Here is a 17,321-nt window from a genome sequence, read left to right as displayed (position 1 = left end):
GAAGAGACCTGCGTGTTCACATTTTGGCATAAAGACATGACAGACCCCCGCGGTGCCGGTGCTCTTCTACTCCTCGAAGTGGCTGCCGTTGACGTGAGACAACCGTTTCAAAAACACACCACAACCCGAAACGCTAGATAAACATTTCCCCACAATACAAGAGCGACCCCCACCCCTCAAGAAAACCAGGGTCAAAGTTCACAGGAAGCTGGGGGGCTGCCATTTTTCCCTTCTGCTATTGCTAACGTTTAACGTTAGATGCTAAAACCGACGGGGAGGGGCGGCTGGTTCTTTGGGTTTTGTCGCTCGCTGGAATCAACCGAACGGACTCCTCACACGCTATCCGCCATTCCTCCGGCCGCTGTCGCGAACAACCAGCGTTATTGGATGAATTCGGCATGGAGAAAGTAGCGGAGCCGTCTTGGACTTCTTCGTACACCTACCAGGTGAGCAAGCACAGTGCGGAGATGCTACACAACCTCAACGTTCAGAGGAAAGATGGAGGCAGGTTCTGCGATGTGGTCTTGCGCGTCGGCGAGGAGAGCTTCCCTGCCCACAAAGCGGTGCTGGCCGCCTGCAGCGAGTATTTCGAGTCGGTCTTCGGCCGCCAGACGGAGGGCGACGGCGACGCCAAGGAGCTGGAGATGCACACCATCAGCCCCAAAGTTTTCAAAGACATCCTGGACTTCGCCTACACCTCCAGGATCGTGGTGCGGCTGGAGTGCTTCCCGGAGTTAATGACAGCTGCCAAGTTTCTGCTGATGCGGTCGGTCATCGAGATCTGTCAGGAGGTGATCAAACAGTCCAACGTACAGATCCTGGTCCCGACGTCCCGGGGGGGAGAAGCCAGCCTGTTCCAGGCCACAGGCGCCACGGAGCTGGGCTTCCAGGTGGCTCAGCAGGACGCGGTGAACGGCACGGGGATGCTGGTGAACGGTCAGGGGTTCGCCAACAACGCGCAGATGCATGTGGACGGCAGCGAAGACGCCGCCGCCGCCGTGCTGCTGGAGGACGGCGGAGAGTCGTCGGTGCCCCTGCTGCAGCCTGTCGACGGACTGCCGGTGTCCCCCACAACGGAAATAACGGAGAACACGCTTCATCACGACGCGGGCTCCCTGGGGTCAAAGAGGGGCAGGGGGAGGCCGAAGAAGGCAGGTGGAGTGGCGGAGGCTCCCGCTGTGCACTTCAACCTCAGCGCCCAGAAGGACAACGTGCTGTTCCCCTGCGGGACCTGCGGTAAAGCCTTTACGGAAGCCTCGCGCCTGAAGAACCACGAAGCGCAGCACGGGGCCTCCACCGGCGGCGTCAACAACGTCGGCGACGGCCTGTCAGCGGCGGGCGGCATGTCTTTGATGTCCCACCCGGGGCTGGTGGAGAACGGCATGCAGCTGCACGGCGGGCTGACGCTGGACAACGGTCGCAAACGGGAGAGGACCAGGCGACACGTCGGCTGTGACATTTGCGGGAAAGTATTTCGCGACGTCTATCACCTGAACCGACACAAGCTCTCCCACTCCGGGGAGAAGCCGTACGCCTGCCATGTGTGCGGGCTGCGGTTCAAACGCAAGGACAGGATGTCGTACCATGTGCGGTCCCACGACGGCTCGGTCGGAAAACCGTATGTGTGCCAAAGCTGTGGGAAAGGTTTCTCCAGGTGAGCTGAGCTTTCTGCTGTCTGACGTGTGTTTGTGTTCAGAGAGGAACAATGGATGTGCGTCTGGACATCTCCCAGCACACCCTGCGTAGGATGTTACCTCCTATGATCATTGGCACTTACATGTAAACAGTCCCTCGTCTGTTTGTTTGAATGGTTCTTCACCATCAGTCTAATATCGAATCAGGTCCAAATTTATGAAACCCATTTGAGTTAATGCCGTTAATATAAACTGGGTAATATTTTTCAATATTTATAGCCTATTATATATTTAAGAAGGCCACTTTCTCCAGCTCTTATTGTGACAGACTGTAATGTAAATGTAAAGTGTTGTCATTGACAGAGCTTTCAGTTTCTGCAGATGTATTACAGTGACTGTCATCACTGAATCCACTCACCACACAAAAACACACACACACCAGTTTTCCCAGGCTCAGTGTTCTCAGGCCCTGTTACCAACTCACTGTCACCACCTACTGCTGTGGAGGTTCACACACAGGACAGATAAATAAGGAGTCACATGTTTAAACCGGTTTAAACCTAGTGGGGGGGTAGAGTGGGGACATTCAGTATTATTTGATGCCATGAATAGTTTTGCTTCATACAAGAAAAAGTTGCCAGGGGTCTTAGAATGAAGGTTTTCACTGATTTAAATCTGTGAATCTGTTATCCAAATTCCCATTTAGCTGCTTCAGTTTCAGGATCTTTATATTGAGCATCTTCATATTTCCAAAATATCCCATCTGTTAAAAACAATTGTGCTTTTAAGATGTGAGTGGCTTGAACAATGTTGCTTGTATGAGGGTGAGAAACGTCTTATTTACCACATAGGTACATCATTTCCTTGAAGCACTGTTGTTATAATTAACCATGCTATGTTAGTACGTGCTTGAGAACAGCCATTGTTTACAGGTTGTTTCCCCCAGCCCCTAACTTTTGTATGATATCTTAAAATGTAACAGTTTAAACTAACTGACTAACTATATTAATTTAATACTGAATTACTTCCCCTAAAGTTAAATACTTACTTTATTATTTCCATGATATTTTATTGATCTCTTGTTAAGTCTTAAGTGTGATTGTCACCTGTCAAATTCACCCCCTGACAAAAAAAATCCCAGACATGTGATTATAATGGAGAGTATCTATTCACAGGATAGTTTGCAGGGGAAGGTCCACACCCACCTCTGTGTGGAAAGGTACCAGAAATTCCTAATTACCGATTGGTGTTTTCCTTCTTTCCTTCCAGACCTGACCACCTGAATGGACATATCAAACAAGTTCACACAACAGAGAGACCCCACAAGTGCCAGGTAACATTTAGGATCCATATATTAGAGTTAATAATACATGAGGATTTTGAATTGATCATGTGTAAATAAGGCAGTTGGTTTGTGTCGTTACAGATTTGTAATGCCTCTTTTGCTACAAGAGATCGCCTCCGGTCACACCTTGCATGCCATGAGGACAAAATCCCCTGCAAAGTTTGTGGCAAGTTCCTGCGCGCCGCCTACATGACAGACCACCTCAAAAAACACAGCGAAGGAACGCACAACTACTGTGGCATCTGCAACAAAGGTAATCTTAGGAAATACAAATCAGCATCCTCTAACATTCCCACTGAGAGCCCTGTCCTCTCAGATATCCCCCAGGTTGCCGTCTGTCTTCTGGCTGGCCCTGATGTTGGGCAATGTACACCCTCCATGTGTGTGCCAAGCAAAGTCCATGATTGAATATGTTGTGCAGTTTCCCGGACAAGTTTTGACAAAGAGGTGGGGGACATTACTGCCACAACAAAGTAGCACTATTCCCCCTCAAAGGAGTATCAATGGTGCTGGTTCGTATTTCATCTTCTTCCCAGCACCTTGCGCCCTCTGATGCTCTTCCATCGATGCAGCAGTACGACAGCCTGGCAGGCTGGCAGGGCTGAGGTTTGACAGCAGTTATAATGTGTCTGTGTTGGTTTTGCTGAGCTACAGAAGCTGTAGCTTTACAAAGTATTATCCATGAACAAATCATTGTTCTTGAAGTATTTCTCAAAGAGAGATGGGGAGTTGTGCCAGGATCAGACTACATGATTGTTTTGTCACCATGCCACAGTATGGAAAAGTGGTAAGAAAGTATGGAATTTGATTTTATACATATGGAAAATGGAAACTATTGTATGGAAATATATTTATCTTAATACTTATTTGGGTTTGGTCTTATTTTGGTTCTTTATTTTGTATGCTATTAGCTACAATCTCCTGGAAATGATTTTATTTGGTGACGTAATGGCATACAAATTCAGAATAATGAAAACAAACGATTAATTGCGTAATTTATTTACATGATACACATCTATTTACTCAAATGTCACAAATTATTTGAATTTTTTTACAGAGAAGTCTGGAAAATAGGTTCTGGAAAAAGTATGGAATTTTGAAATTTCAAATGTGTAGCAACCCTGATGCCAGATTGAACACTCAGTGGCATAAACTCTTGCTGTGTCTTGGTCAGGAGACTCCCATTTTACAAGTATGACCCCAACCAATCAGCAATCACGACCCTGCGCAAGTTCAGAGGTTATCAGGGAGATGTGACAAGAAACTGTCAATAATGGCTACCGTAGCGCTGTGTGTGATAGTGGTCTTTAGCTCAGACATGAAAAAGAAAAAGGACAAAAAAAACGGTTGTGGAGCCGTTCCTGGGTCTGGTTCAGAGGACAGTATGGACTGTCTGTCCTTCAGAGAGAACTTGAAGTATGTAAACAAACGTGTTCACCTCAAAATCATTGACGTACATCACCAACATGAAGCGAGCTAACGTAGCTTCACGGTGTGTGAACAATGCTTCAGAGCAGCATCTGTCTTTGTCGGCCTCGACAAAACAGTATGAAAAATTTGATGAAGCCTCTTGGATGAGAGGTGAAACGTATTCCTAGACAAATAACTAAGTCCAGTTGCTTTCGATTTAACCTCCTTTGAGATACTGTGACCTGGACAAATGAGAATATGCACAGGCCCAGTATGAAAATCATGTCCTCTGATCCTGGCATTAGCTACAGATTTAGCGGTCTTGGATTATTTTTTGTACCTGTTGGTGCATCAATTAGAAGTCAGAGGGTGACACGGGGCAGAAGTATTGTTACTAGCTCCATAAGATCACTCCTCGACAGTTTAGTGGTACTGCTCCTTGTGTGGATGAAGTAGGACCGAGGGTTTTTGAATGGAATTGGTTTGTTTACTTGTGGCGCTGCTTTTCACAAAGATACTGTGATTCTGTTCACTGTTGTGGTTTACAATTCAAAAGAATGGGGGATTGATTAAACATCAGTCTTCACCGCTTTGGATCGTGATGTCAAACCAAGCAGGACCGACAGTGGACAGCTGCTCATCCCTGTTGACAGGGGGCCCGTCTCCTAGCCAAGGCTTCCAGTGTGTCAAACTACTGCCTTGTTCTTTGTTCTTCTGGTCCCAGGTTTCTCCACTGCGTCCTACCTAAAGGTGCATATAAAGACACACCATGGCTCTCCACTTCCCCCTTCTGCTACAATGCACACCTTCCCTGAGCCAAGGGGGGGACTGCAGATGCACAACGGCACTCCTTACCACATGGGACGCCAGTGCTCAGTGGAAGGCAAGCAGCCGCCCGCCCCATCCGACTGTCATGTGCACTGCTGCTTTTTTTTTTTTTTTTTTGGGAGAAACATGCTGCTGCATCTCTGTGTATGTTTTTAAAACACAAGCATACATCAGCCTTCGCTGCCAAAGCTTCTCCCTCCAACATTTACTGTCATGCTTTTTCACCTGCTGGCTGTCTTTCCGTTCGCTACCTGTGAGGGTCTTGTATTAGTGGGGGCGGTATGTTTAAAACCTCTGTGGTACTTGGGTACAGGAAACAACTTGAAGTATTACATAACCACACTGAGGATGTTTCTTTCTTTCATTATGGTTTGGTTACCACTAGATTGTTTGGAACTAAGGATTTACTCACTCAGTTAAAGGGATATTTCAACATTTTGGGAAATTCACATATTGCCATAATCGCTAAAATTTTAGGAGTAGGTTCATTACCTTTAATTGTTGGTGCAATCTGTTTTTAGATCGGCAGGGCAGAGATAAGAGCTGCACGGTATTTCCACGTTTCCCTCATCAAACTCATCAAATATACAATCCAACAACTCCAAAACGCTCTCGTGGACAAGTTGTGACCTGTACATTCAACACGCTATAAAATAATAACCTATAATCATGTAACATTACGACACATGAAGCAAATACTGTGATCGGAACTACTTTTGCTTTTGAAGTCACTCTGCCAAGCAGCCGTGTCGGGAATGTAGTTCCAGTTACGTATTTACCTCCAAAACAACTCCGCCTCGTCGTTGGATTGTGTATTTGATGCGTTTGAAGAAGGAAAGCCCGGAAATAGGGAAAGGAAAGCCGTGTAGAGCTCATGTCTCTGCACCGCCGATCTAAAAACAGCTTGCACCGACAATTAAAGGTAATGAACCTATTCCTAAAACTATAGGCACTATGGCATTAGTCGATTTTCCCCAAATGTTAAAATATCCCTTTAACAACACTGTACAAACAAGAAGCAATTAGCATAATGAGCTAATGACCTTCAAAAAAATTACAATTACTGAACCCTGGCTCAATATAGGCCCAGATCTTACTGTTTAATTATGTCTGCTAAGTGTTTCAGAGTCAGTGGCAGATTAGAAAAAGTGACATTATTGTTTAGTGAGATGTCACTGGTGTAAGATTTGGCAACAATTTGGAGGTATGTTGTATTTTGATCTTTTTTTACAGTACTGTTGTGTTCACAGATTATATCAGTAAGCTGTTACCTTTAGCAGGTGGTTCACTTGCACCTGGCAGTTACTGGGTGCCAGTATTTATTTACATAACTAGTTCCTCTACACTGGAAATAGTTAATGTGGTGAAACTCTTTTCATTTCAGTTGGATAAAACTACCTGTGAAACCCTCATGTTCAGTCTAAGCTAAACTTGGCCTTACTGACAGAGTGGTGGTTCAACCAGAAGCAGGAAAATGTGCTGGAAACATAAGAAGCACAGTAGTAGCTACACTGACTCTTGTTGGAGGTCATGGCTGGTGGAAACCATTTAAGGTAATAAGCAAGGCAGCTCTTAAACCCAGATACAGTCTACATCAGTGGAATTCATGACGTTCTCGGTGGTGTGACAATCAGGGATCCTCTGTGTCCTTATTAAAGGGATAGTTCAACATTTTGGCAAATTTGCCAATTTGCCATAATTCCTATAGTTTTAGGGGTAGGTACCTTTTAATTGTCAGTGCAAGCTGTTTTTAGATCGGCGGGGCAGAGACGCGAGCTGCTCAGCTAACGCTACAGAGACATATGGTATTTCCACATTTCCCTCATCAAACTCATCAAATACACAAACTCCAAAACACTCTCATGGACAAGTTGTGACCTGCACATTCACCACGCTATGAGATAATAATGGAACGTTTCGAGACGGAGTTGTTTTCAAGGCAAATGTGTAGCCGGAACTAGTATTTGCTTCATATGTCGTAATGTTACATAATTATACGTTATTATTTCACAGTATCGTGAATGTGCAGGTCACAACTTGTCCATGAGAGTGTTTTGGAGTTGTTGGATTGTGTATTTAGTTTGATGAGGGAAACGTGGAAATACGGTGCAACTCGTATATCTCTGCCCCGCCGATCTTAAAAATAGCTTGCACCGACAATTAAAGGTAACAAACCTACCCCCAAGACAATGGGGATTATGGGCGAATTTGCCAAAATGTTGAAATATTCCTTTAAACACCACATTGCTATTTAGATTGAAGACTTAACTGTTATTAGGCTGAAGATTGGGACTACAATGTGGTTACATTTCCGATCACCGCATCCAGTAATTGTGTTGACATTTGTAGAGTGACTTTGTAGTTGACTCTTCTTACTCATAACAACTGTGAGAATGTGGAGTGCTGAGTCACCTTTGCTTTATGTATGTGTGCATATGTTTGTGTGCGTGTCTGTCCAGCATGGCCATGGCAGCGTACGGTTAACAGCGTCTGTCTCTGTTTGGCTGGTTCCATCGGCAGTTGTTCAGCAATGCACAGTGTTGCATGATGGTCTTGAGTATGTGCTCCATTTGCCCTGGATTCATTGAAACGTTTACAGATGTGCCATCTTTGTGGGAGAACCAGTAGCATAGAGACAGTGCACAGCAAACTGGGAGCAATAACCACAATTGGACAGCAGAAAAGGAATTTCTCTTGATTTTATAATTGGCACTGACTCATTTATGCTGAAACAATTAGTCAATTAGTCTATTTGCATAAGGTAATAGACAGTATTATTTGTATTTATTTTATTATCAGTGGTAATAGTATAATTGTGAGCTGTAATAATAGAACACTAGTAAACACATGTTAGTGCATCACACAAGTCAACAACAAGCAGATCATAAAAAACTAATTTCAATAGAGTAATAAGTAGTGCTGATTAATCATATTTTCATCATCATCGCGATATGAACATGCACGATAACCACATTGCAAAAGGTTGCCTGGAATGCGACGAGTAAGGAGAGGAGGCAGGAGAGGGTTAAATTAACATTCTCAAGATTCACGGTATTTTATTGTCATTGAACTGATAAAACAACACAGTGAAACTTAGATCTGTCCACAATCCATCCGCCAACAGTTCTATTTAATTGATTGATTATTCATGTGCAATTTGTTTGATAAAAGTATGCTCAGAATATTTATTTTCTATGGTACCTAAAGCAGAAAGACTCAGGAACTATTCGCTCATATCGTTATCACAATATTGAACAGTGTCATCGCACATTTTGCTCATATTGTGCAGGCCTAGTAATAAGGAAATAAAAGCAAATCTAGTGTTGACAGCAAAAGAGCAGCTGTTAAGAATCAAGTCAAAGACGTTCTCCAGTATAAGAAGAGATTTAGATGACTTGTCCTCAGGCAGCTAGTTCCACAGAATGCTCTGTGACCTCTAGTTTTCAGCTGTGCCTCAGTAACAGATAAAGGACCTCAGGCTTCATCCTGGGTGATGACCAACACACACGTCAGATTCATCACATGGTTTGACTTCGAGGCCGTGAAGAGCTTGAAATGTCAGCACCGAGCTCTTAAAATCAATTCTTAAACAAACGGGGAGCCGATGTGAGGAGGCTGAAACAGACACTATGTGGGCACTTGTCTTGGATCTGGTTAAAAGCCTGGCAGCTGTGCAGCAGATGAATAGGTTTCTGGTTGAGGCGATGTGAAAAGGCCTCTTCAATAATCATTATGTGATGAATATAGATACAATAATAGATCATATATTTTTGGTACATCGCTAAGATCTTCACATCTTTTCTGTCGTGCTGCTCAGAGCTTAAGCTTTTATCAAACCAAACACCAAGGCTCTTCTCAACAGGCACAATGTGTTCCAGTAGGGAGTCAGCAGATGGCAGGAGTCATGTGCTGGAGCCTCTTACATCAGTGGCTGTTCTGCCTCTGAGATGTTACTATTCCAAGATTTCTCTGATTAAGATATTCTCATTAGCAGGCAAAAGAACCAGGTAGTCCTGCCCAGGATTTAATTGAGGGGAAGAGATTTACTGATCTTGATCACATATATACAATAAAAACTGCACATTTTTAAAGAGATAGTTCAACATTTTGGCAAATTGGCCCATTGCCATAATCCCTATAGTCATAGTAGGTTCGTTACCTTTATTTGTCGGTGTGAGCTATTTTTAGAACAGCGGAGCAGAGCCGCTAGCTGCTCAGAGCTACGCTACGGAGGCTAATGGAATTTCTTGGTTTCCGGATACGCATTTGCCGCGAAAACAACTCCATCTCGTAACGTTTCGTTATTGTCTCATAGCGTGGTGAATGTGCAGGTCACAACTTGTCCATGAGAGCGTTTTCGAGTTGTTGGATTGTGTATTTGATGAGTTTGATGAGGGAAACCAAAAAATTCCATTAGCCTCCGTAGCGTAGCTTTCAGCAGCTCGCGGCTCTGCTCCACCATTCTAAAAATAGCTTGCACCGACAATTAAAGGTAACTAACCTACTCCTAAAACTATAGGGATTATGGCAATGCAGTTTTGCCAAAATGTTGAACTAGCCCTTTAATTTTGATCATTATCATATTTCTAAGTCAGACCCAGACAACTTTATAAGTCCCAAGGGGACAGTTCACCATGCAAACATTGACAGGAATGTGTCAGAGACATAGACTGTAAAAAGAATGGACGTAGCGTCCGTGACGTCACCCATTGGTTTTGGTGAGTCTGTTTTGTGCCGCTACTACGGGGGTTTGAACCGCGCCATGTTGGATTTGACTTTCCATATTTGGAGCGGTGCGGCCGTTAGCCGGCCGAGGGCCTGCCCACTGGCCTCGAAGCAGCGGTCTCCGGACCTGTCACTCAACGTTTCCGCGCCCTAATTGGCCAGAATTTTAAACCTAATAACAGTAAAACGGTAGAGTTTTAAAAAAAATTCACCCCCCTCAGAGTGTGTGCGGGGGTAGAAACTATCGGTTGAGACCAAAAAACGTAATGGTACCAGGCTTTTAACATGTTTATTGAGGACGTAAAGTCGGCTATTTTAACATGGGGGTCTATGGAGAATGCTCCCTTCCGGTACCAGCCCCCAGAGGAATCCGAGGGGATTGCAGTTTTTTGAACGCGGAAGTGAGCTTCACTTCTCAGACCGACAACTGCCCCCTTGGTCAGAGACGATAAATAAATCATCAGTTCATTCTTAAGATGAAAAAGATTCTTAAAAAGAATCACTCACTGGTACACTGACCCCCCCCTAGTGGTTAGTATAATGTAGTAGAAGCAGTAGTATTAGCATTAGTACCCAGTCGCATCATTATCTATCTATCCCAAGATCTGATGATGAAGACATGAAATGTGGCTTTTGATGTTGAGTCACTGGAACATAAAGTCAACAAGTGCTGTACAGGCAACAGCAGCAGACTCTCTGTGTTTATTCACCATTTGTAAAATCAGATGAAGCATTTCTTTCAAAAAGAATGTTTCTAGTGGAGGCAGGAAATGGGAGCTTTTTATCGCAGTGTCAAATTATCATCTGTGCTCCTCATGAGTGCAGTTTATGGTTGGTTTGGTTTATTTGCTTGCACACATTCTACTTCATGTAGCATCCCCCTATTTCTCAGCTTATTTCACATTTGGAAAGTTTAGTGTGTCACTAAATCAACAAAGGAGTGTATTCCTCCAGCAGTTTTGACTAGCGCTAGGTCAACTGTCATCTGTCAGATCTGAGTGAAGCCACAAAAAAACAAAAAAAACAAAGTGCTGCTGAACAGCCAAGTCCCTGTAAAGATAATAAATGACACATAAAGAGACGGTGAATGTCTAAATGCTAACATTTGACGACAGCGATTCACCTCTGATTGATGATGCTCACCAAATACATGAGCAGAAAAAGCTGCAGCTATGATTTCCTCTTGGAAATATCCAGAGATGTGTACTGTCACTATATTTACTGCACTTTTCTGTAGTCCTCATTCAGTGTCATGCAGTATGTGAGACGAAACCAAATGTGTGTGTGACCGTAATACTTTGTTCTACACAGTGGGGTTTTTTTCCCCTCAGAGGGATGATGGGACATGTCACAAATGGACACAGTGTTACATAACCAGCCTGTGTGTGTCAGTGATCCAGCACGTGCAATAATACGTGCTGCCATTTTTTTTTTAGATGTTTTTTTTTTTTTAATTGCACCTGATTTTAGCAATTTAAATTCTCCACTGTGGGAGAGTCCTGGAATGACTCACAGTCTGTGTCATTTATACAGTGGCAAGAAAAAGTATGTGAACCCTTTGGAATTTCTTAGTTGTCTGCATGAATCGAAGTCACAAGTATAAACAAACACAATGTGCTTACCGGTAACCTAATACCACACAAACAATTATAATATGTCATGTCTTTATTGAACATACCCATTAAACATTCACAGTGCAGGTGGAAAAAGGATTTAGTAAGTGGTTGAATCTCATTTGGCAGCAACAACCTCAACCAAAACGTTTCCTGTAGCTGCAGATCAGAACTGATCAACACAATTTATTCTGGACCATTGGTCAGCCATGTTATTATGGTATGTCTGGTGTGAATGGCTCTCTGGAGGTCATTCCACAGCATCCATATTGGATTCAGGTCTGGGCTCTGACTGGGCCACTCCCAAAGGTGGATCTTCTTTTGTTGAAGCTACTCTAGATGATCTAGATCACATGTGTCAAACTCAAGGCCAGATGTGGCCCGCCACATCATTTTATGTGGCCCCTAGTGCTTAATTATGTCCAATTATCTTTGCCGCATGATAATATCTAATTATGGCCCGCCGGTATGTTGCACGTACCACTAAAACTACAAATCCCACAATGCACTGCCAGTGCACGTCGGGCCTTGTCCTTGGTTAATGGTTAATCATGTGCATCCCTAATTAGAAACGACTATGGAAAGCTGCAGACAGAGCCATTAGAAATGAATGCAACTGAACTTTTTTTTAATTTAATGATTATTGTTGTTTTATATGCAATAACTTACACGCTTTATTAGTTTTAGGTTCAATATGTGCAAAAGGGTCATTTCAATAAGTTCTCAATAAACAACCATGTGGCCCTCGACTTGTACCATTTTACAATGGTAAAAATATGGGTCCCTTAAGAAAAAGGTTGGGAACCACTGATGTAAACTGTCCAGGCCCTGAGGCAGCAGAGCCCCAAACCATGATGCTCCTCCACCGTACTTCACCTTGACATGATGTTTACACAGAGCCATTTTTACACCATACATACAAAAAATACATTTTGAAAAAATACAAAAAAAAAACAATCTTAGTTTCATCAGTCCACAAAACATTTCCCATTAGTGTTGTGGAGTAGAAAACGTCAGGCCTGCAATGGAAAGCAAAGCAAGTAGTAATAGGAAATAGGAAATTTCAAAGGGTTCACATACTTGTTCTTGCCACTGTATCTGATCAAAGTAGCCTGGAGGAGCCACATTTTACACAGATGAAACAGTTTTGGTTCAATATTTTGACCTTTGTTTACAATCACTTAGTTCAGGGGATTTGATCTTTGCTGAAAGGAAAAAGGAAAAAGTTCATTCATTGGCATTGACATCTTCAGATGGGGCCCCCAGCCCCATTCATTCATACAGCGAACCTGTCTAGAACACTGTGTTTACAGACAGCATCTCAGCCGTCAGTGATGAATTGAAGGTAATTCTGTCCGTATTGGTTTCCGCCGGCCTGTCATGTCTGTCCCTCCCCCCTCCCTTTCTCCCCTGGCCTGGGTGCTGTGTAGACCTGTGCGCCAGTCGCCAGCTGCTTCTCACCTCGCCTGAGGCAGAGGGTCGCTTTCATGGGCTCTCTGGACACCCAGTTCTTCCCCAGCCCGGCCCTCCAGCCCTGGGCCTGCAGCCCGAGCTGCTCATGGGGAAGCCAGGTGGGACTCCGTATTTCTGGGAGTGTCGCTCCGGCGGGGTGCCTGGCTTCCCCGGCCATGGGCCTGTTGCAGGTCAGTACAGTCCAGCAGGAGGGGTGGGGGTTGGGGGGCATGTTGCCAGCATGGCCCACTGGTTGGATGAGCACAGCACGATTCTCAGTGGACACTGGGCAAATGGACTGAGCTAGAACATTGTATGGTTTAAAGGGATAGTTCAACATTTTGGCAAATTCGCCTATTGCCATAATCCCTATAGTCATAGCAGTAGGTTCATTACCTTTAATTATCGGTGCATGTTGTTTTGAGATCAGCGGGGCAGAGACGCAAGCTGCTCAGCGAACATAATGGAGGTGAATGGTACAGGTCCCCTGTCCCCTAAAACTCATCAAATATACAATTTCCAAAACGCTCTCATGGAGAAGTTGTGACCTGCACATTCACCACGCTATGAAATAATAACGTATAATTATGTAACATTACAACACATGAAGCAAATACTCTGAACTACTTGTTCTTTTGAAATCACTCCCCCCCAGCAGCCGTGTCTGGAATTAAGTTTTGGCTATGTATTTGCCTCAAAAACAACTCCGTCTTGTAACGTTCCGTTATTATCTCATAGCGTGGTGAATGTGCAGGTCACAACTTGTCCACCAGAGCATTTTGGAGTTGTTAGATTCTCCTTTCTCTCATCAAATACACAAAGTATCATTCGCCTCCGTAGCGTTAGCTGAGCACCGTGGATCTCAAAACAGCTTGCACCGATAATGAAAGGTAATGAACCTACTGCTGTGACTATAGGGATTATGGCGATAGGTGAATTTGCCAAAATGTTGAACTATCCCTTTAATGCTATAGCCACTTTTTTTTTTTTGAAAGAATTTCCTTTTTTTCCAACCCTACTGAGATATTGATGTGTAAAAATCAGTCGTCACGACTTTGTCTGAATGTGCTTGTTGCCTCGTCACTTAACAATCTGTGTTTAAATGTGAGGTTTTTGCAGGTGCCAGGTTCTGGAGTAAAGATGCATTTGAAAATACCTGTTCTCTATCATCTGTTTATCATACTTAATGTCTCTCTTCCCTCCGGTCTGTCTTCTTCTCTCCTTCCTCACTCCTCCCCTCTTCCTCTCGGTGTCACGCTCCCCTCAGACGGACAGGAGAACGCGGGGAAGTGTCCGCACCTGGAATCGGACGAGTCGGATCCCTCGTTCGGAGAACTGCCCAACGGCGAGGAGCTCAAGTCTCCGCACAAACCCGAGCGGCCGGAGCTGGAGATGCCCTCCCTGGGCTGCAACGGAGGTCCCGCGGGGGCGCTGGGGTCCCCGGAGGGATCCAAAGCCAAGACGGACCCTGAGAAGAAGTTTACCTGCGGGATCTGCGGCCAGGCCTTCCGCACCAAGTCCTACCTCAACAAGCACCAGCACAGAGTCCACAAAGCCCAGAAGGCCCAGGGGGTCTCGGGGTCGGGCCTGAGCGAGCTGGCCCCCTCCCTGACTTCACCCTTCTCCCCTCAGCAAAACATGTCTCTGCTCGAGTCCTTCGGCTTTCAGATCGTCCAGTCGGCCTTCGCGTCCTCACTGGTGGACGCCGAGGCCGGTCAGAGCGGACTGGACTTTGGAGGGAAGTGACGTGATCCCCGGAGCTGGAAGAAAGCTTCTCTCTTGTTGGATGAAGCCAAGTTGCCCCACAGAAGATGCTCTGTATTTGGGAATATCTTTGCCTCAAGACTACTTATTCTGTTTGTTACGTTGCTTAATGTGTATCTGATATTTTTGTCAAAGACCGCCATAAGATTCCTACTTTTTCTACCCCCACCCACCCCCCACCCCCGAGTATGAAAAGGGTACTGTGTCGACGTTTGCTCTGTAAAGAAATGACATGAAGGTTTTTATTTCCTTTATCTGACGTGGATCTGTTGAAGTTTTGTTTCGCTATAGGCTTTCAGGCTTTCAGTTGTTTTTTTTAGCTCGTGTGTCGTTCGTAGCTGCACATGCGCCGTTGATGTAAAACAAATTATTTACTGCTTTCTTAAAAAAGAGAAGTGTGTTGTCTGTCGGCCCAGTTGAACTGCTCTGATGTACTTCAATCAACCCCTTGGCCATTGCAACAGTTTTTATTAACCTTTCCTATTCCCCGTTCCCCTCAAGGCTGTAGACGGACGTCTTCGCATCAGAGCAGCACCAGGGCTGAGTTCTGTATTTACGTTCTTTTGCAGAGGACTTTGATTTTCTTAAGGACAGGGATTTAAATTTGGCCTCAATTTTTGAGAGCAGGTTCCGCTGGGAATCTGTTAATTGTGAATATTTGATCACCTTCCCAGTGGGCACACGGCACGTTTCATCGCTCGTTTATCAAAAGCAACAAAATCGTACAAGAGTGGGTTCCAAGGTCACAGAGCAGCACTGATGAGCTTAATATAAGGAGTTACGTAGGATTGAGAGGATCACCGTCGTTTTTTAACTTACAATTTGAATCGTTATACAACATCCATGACATAGAAACAGGCTAAAATGATCTCACTTAAGACAAACGGATAATTAAGCTACCTCATAGACGACATGAACACCATAGTGCTTTGTTGATCATCGCTTAATCATGTTTAATTCATCCGCTAACTTCCATGGAATTAGAGCGTATAGTGCAACATAGCTCAGGAATGAGAACTTGTCTAAAAGCCGCGATGGCACCAAAGCTTTCGTTTTCCGCTCAGAATTTATAAGATCCAGTCACACTGACAGAGCTAACCATTGTCTCCCATTCATTTTTTCAATCTGAAGCAGAGGGCTTGGCTACACTGATGTGACGACATGTGCAAATCTACTGGCAGCTCATTTGGATGTAAGAAAGAAAAAAGCTTGTCATCAATTTTTGATTTGATGATTTGTAGAATTGATTATTGATATGAAAAACTGCAAAAGAAAGGAGAGGAAAGCCATTTATTATAGTGACCTAAACTGTGTGCATGGTTTTGATTTTGATTTAAACGTGCTCTTGAAACATGCCCTGAGCCTGTTGGGAATTAGCTTTGTATCTCCCCCCCACACACACACCCCCACCTACAATGACAATAGTAGTATTGTTTGTTGGGTATTAAACAGGGACCAAGGTCAGGTATATTTTCAGTATATATTTTGAGAAATGTAAATTATATTTTATTAACTTATTCATGCCCTCGGTTTTTTGTGTACAGTTTTTTTAATAGTCCAACAAAAATCTTGTGATTTGCTCGTTTTGATAATTTTTCACTCTAAGTTATGATCAGTGGAGTTGTGTGTTTCTTTTTGTGTGTGTGTGTGTGTGCGCGCGCGCGTGCATGCGTGTGTGTGTTGTGCAGCAGTTAAGGGGTTAGAGGAAGGACTCCCACCTTTCACCCACCAGCTTCTGGACCAACCAAATGTAATGCAACTTTGACAAGAAATCAAGCTCACTTTAATTCTCCAGTGTTCGCTCTTCCTCCTCCTCATCATCATCTTGAAGTCTCGTATTGATCACACCACCTCCACCACCACAACCACCACCACCACCACCACCACCACACAGTCGGACCTGCTTGTGTTTGCACTAACGGCTGCCCACCCTGTCCTCTGACTGTAGAGTTGAATCCAAAACATTCCTCAGACGGTTTTTGTGTTAAGTGTTATTGATGATTTGAGTTAAATATAATTGAAAGCTGAAGTTTACCTGCAAGTTGTTTTTGAATTGGCATTTCGTAACGCGGAAGGAAATCAAATGAAATCCAATTAACAAAAAAAGCCATTTGTTCTTTTTTTCTTTGTTTGCCCGACAGTCCAGAACCCAAAGATTTACAGCAAACTGTCATCATGACAAAGAGAAGCTGACACCAGACAATGTTGTTGTTGTTGTTGCTGTTTTTTTTGTTAAATTATTTTAAGAATTTATCTAAATATGTACCCATTAATCTGATTGTGAGAATGGGAGTACGAGTTTGAAGAATCATAAGAAATAGATTATTTTCACACAGATCTCCCTCATGGATGTGTACTGTATGTGTCGTGCATGCAACACCTCCACTGTGTTGGAATAACACAACTGCAAAGTACACAATCTAAAGTTTTACACTCATCAGCTGATAACTCTGTTGCTCCTAGGTTGATGTTTCATTTTGCTGTAATAACGTCTCATAGTGAAGGGTTAGTGATGTGTGTGTGTGTGTGTGTGTGTGTGTGTGTGTGTGT

The 17,321-nt window shown here is 44.0% G+C and overlaps 1 protein-coding gene across 4 annotated transcripts; it reads left to right on the top strand.

The window, feature by feature from the left end:
- Nucleotides 1-157: 157 nt before the first annotated feature.
- Nucleotides 158-16,861, top strand: patz1 (POZ/BTB and AT hook containing zinc finger 1). Of its 4 annotated transcripts, XM_085777263.1 has the most exons (6): nt 158-1,654; nt 2,904-2,967; nt 3,061-3,232; nt 5,114-5,272; nt 12,986-13,198; nt 14,275-14,994. In XM_085777263.1, exons 1-6 carry the CDS (start codon nt 399-401, stop codon nt 14,751-14,753), a joined length of 2,343 nt encoding a protein of 780 aa, XP_085633389.1. In that variant the 5' UTR covers nt 158-398; the 3' UTR covers nt 14,754-14,994. The 4 variants fall into 4 exon arrangements, with proteins under 4 accessions (XP_085633389.1, XP_085633391.1, XP_085633390.1 ...); XM_085777265.1 differs by lacking the exon at nt 12,986-13,198 and having other exon boundaries at nt 14,275-16,861; XM_085777264.1 differs by lacking the exon at nt 5,114-5,272.
- The last annotated feature ends 460 nt before the right edge of the window (nt 16,862-17,321 follow it).

The sequence above is a fragment of the Trachurus japonicus genome, chromosome 5 (genome assembly GCF_045865225.1).
Source record: "Trachurus japonicus isolate A0001 chromosome 5, Traja_1.0".
Lineage (NCBI taxonomy): Eukaryota > Metazoa > Chordata > Actinopteri > Carangiformes > Carangidae > Trachurus > Trachurus japonicus.
Note: the sequence above shows the minus strand (reverse complement) of the source record. Positions and strands in the feature narration are given on the sequence as shown.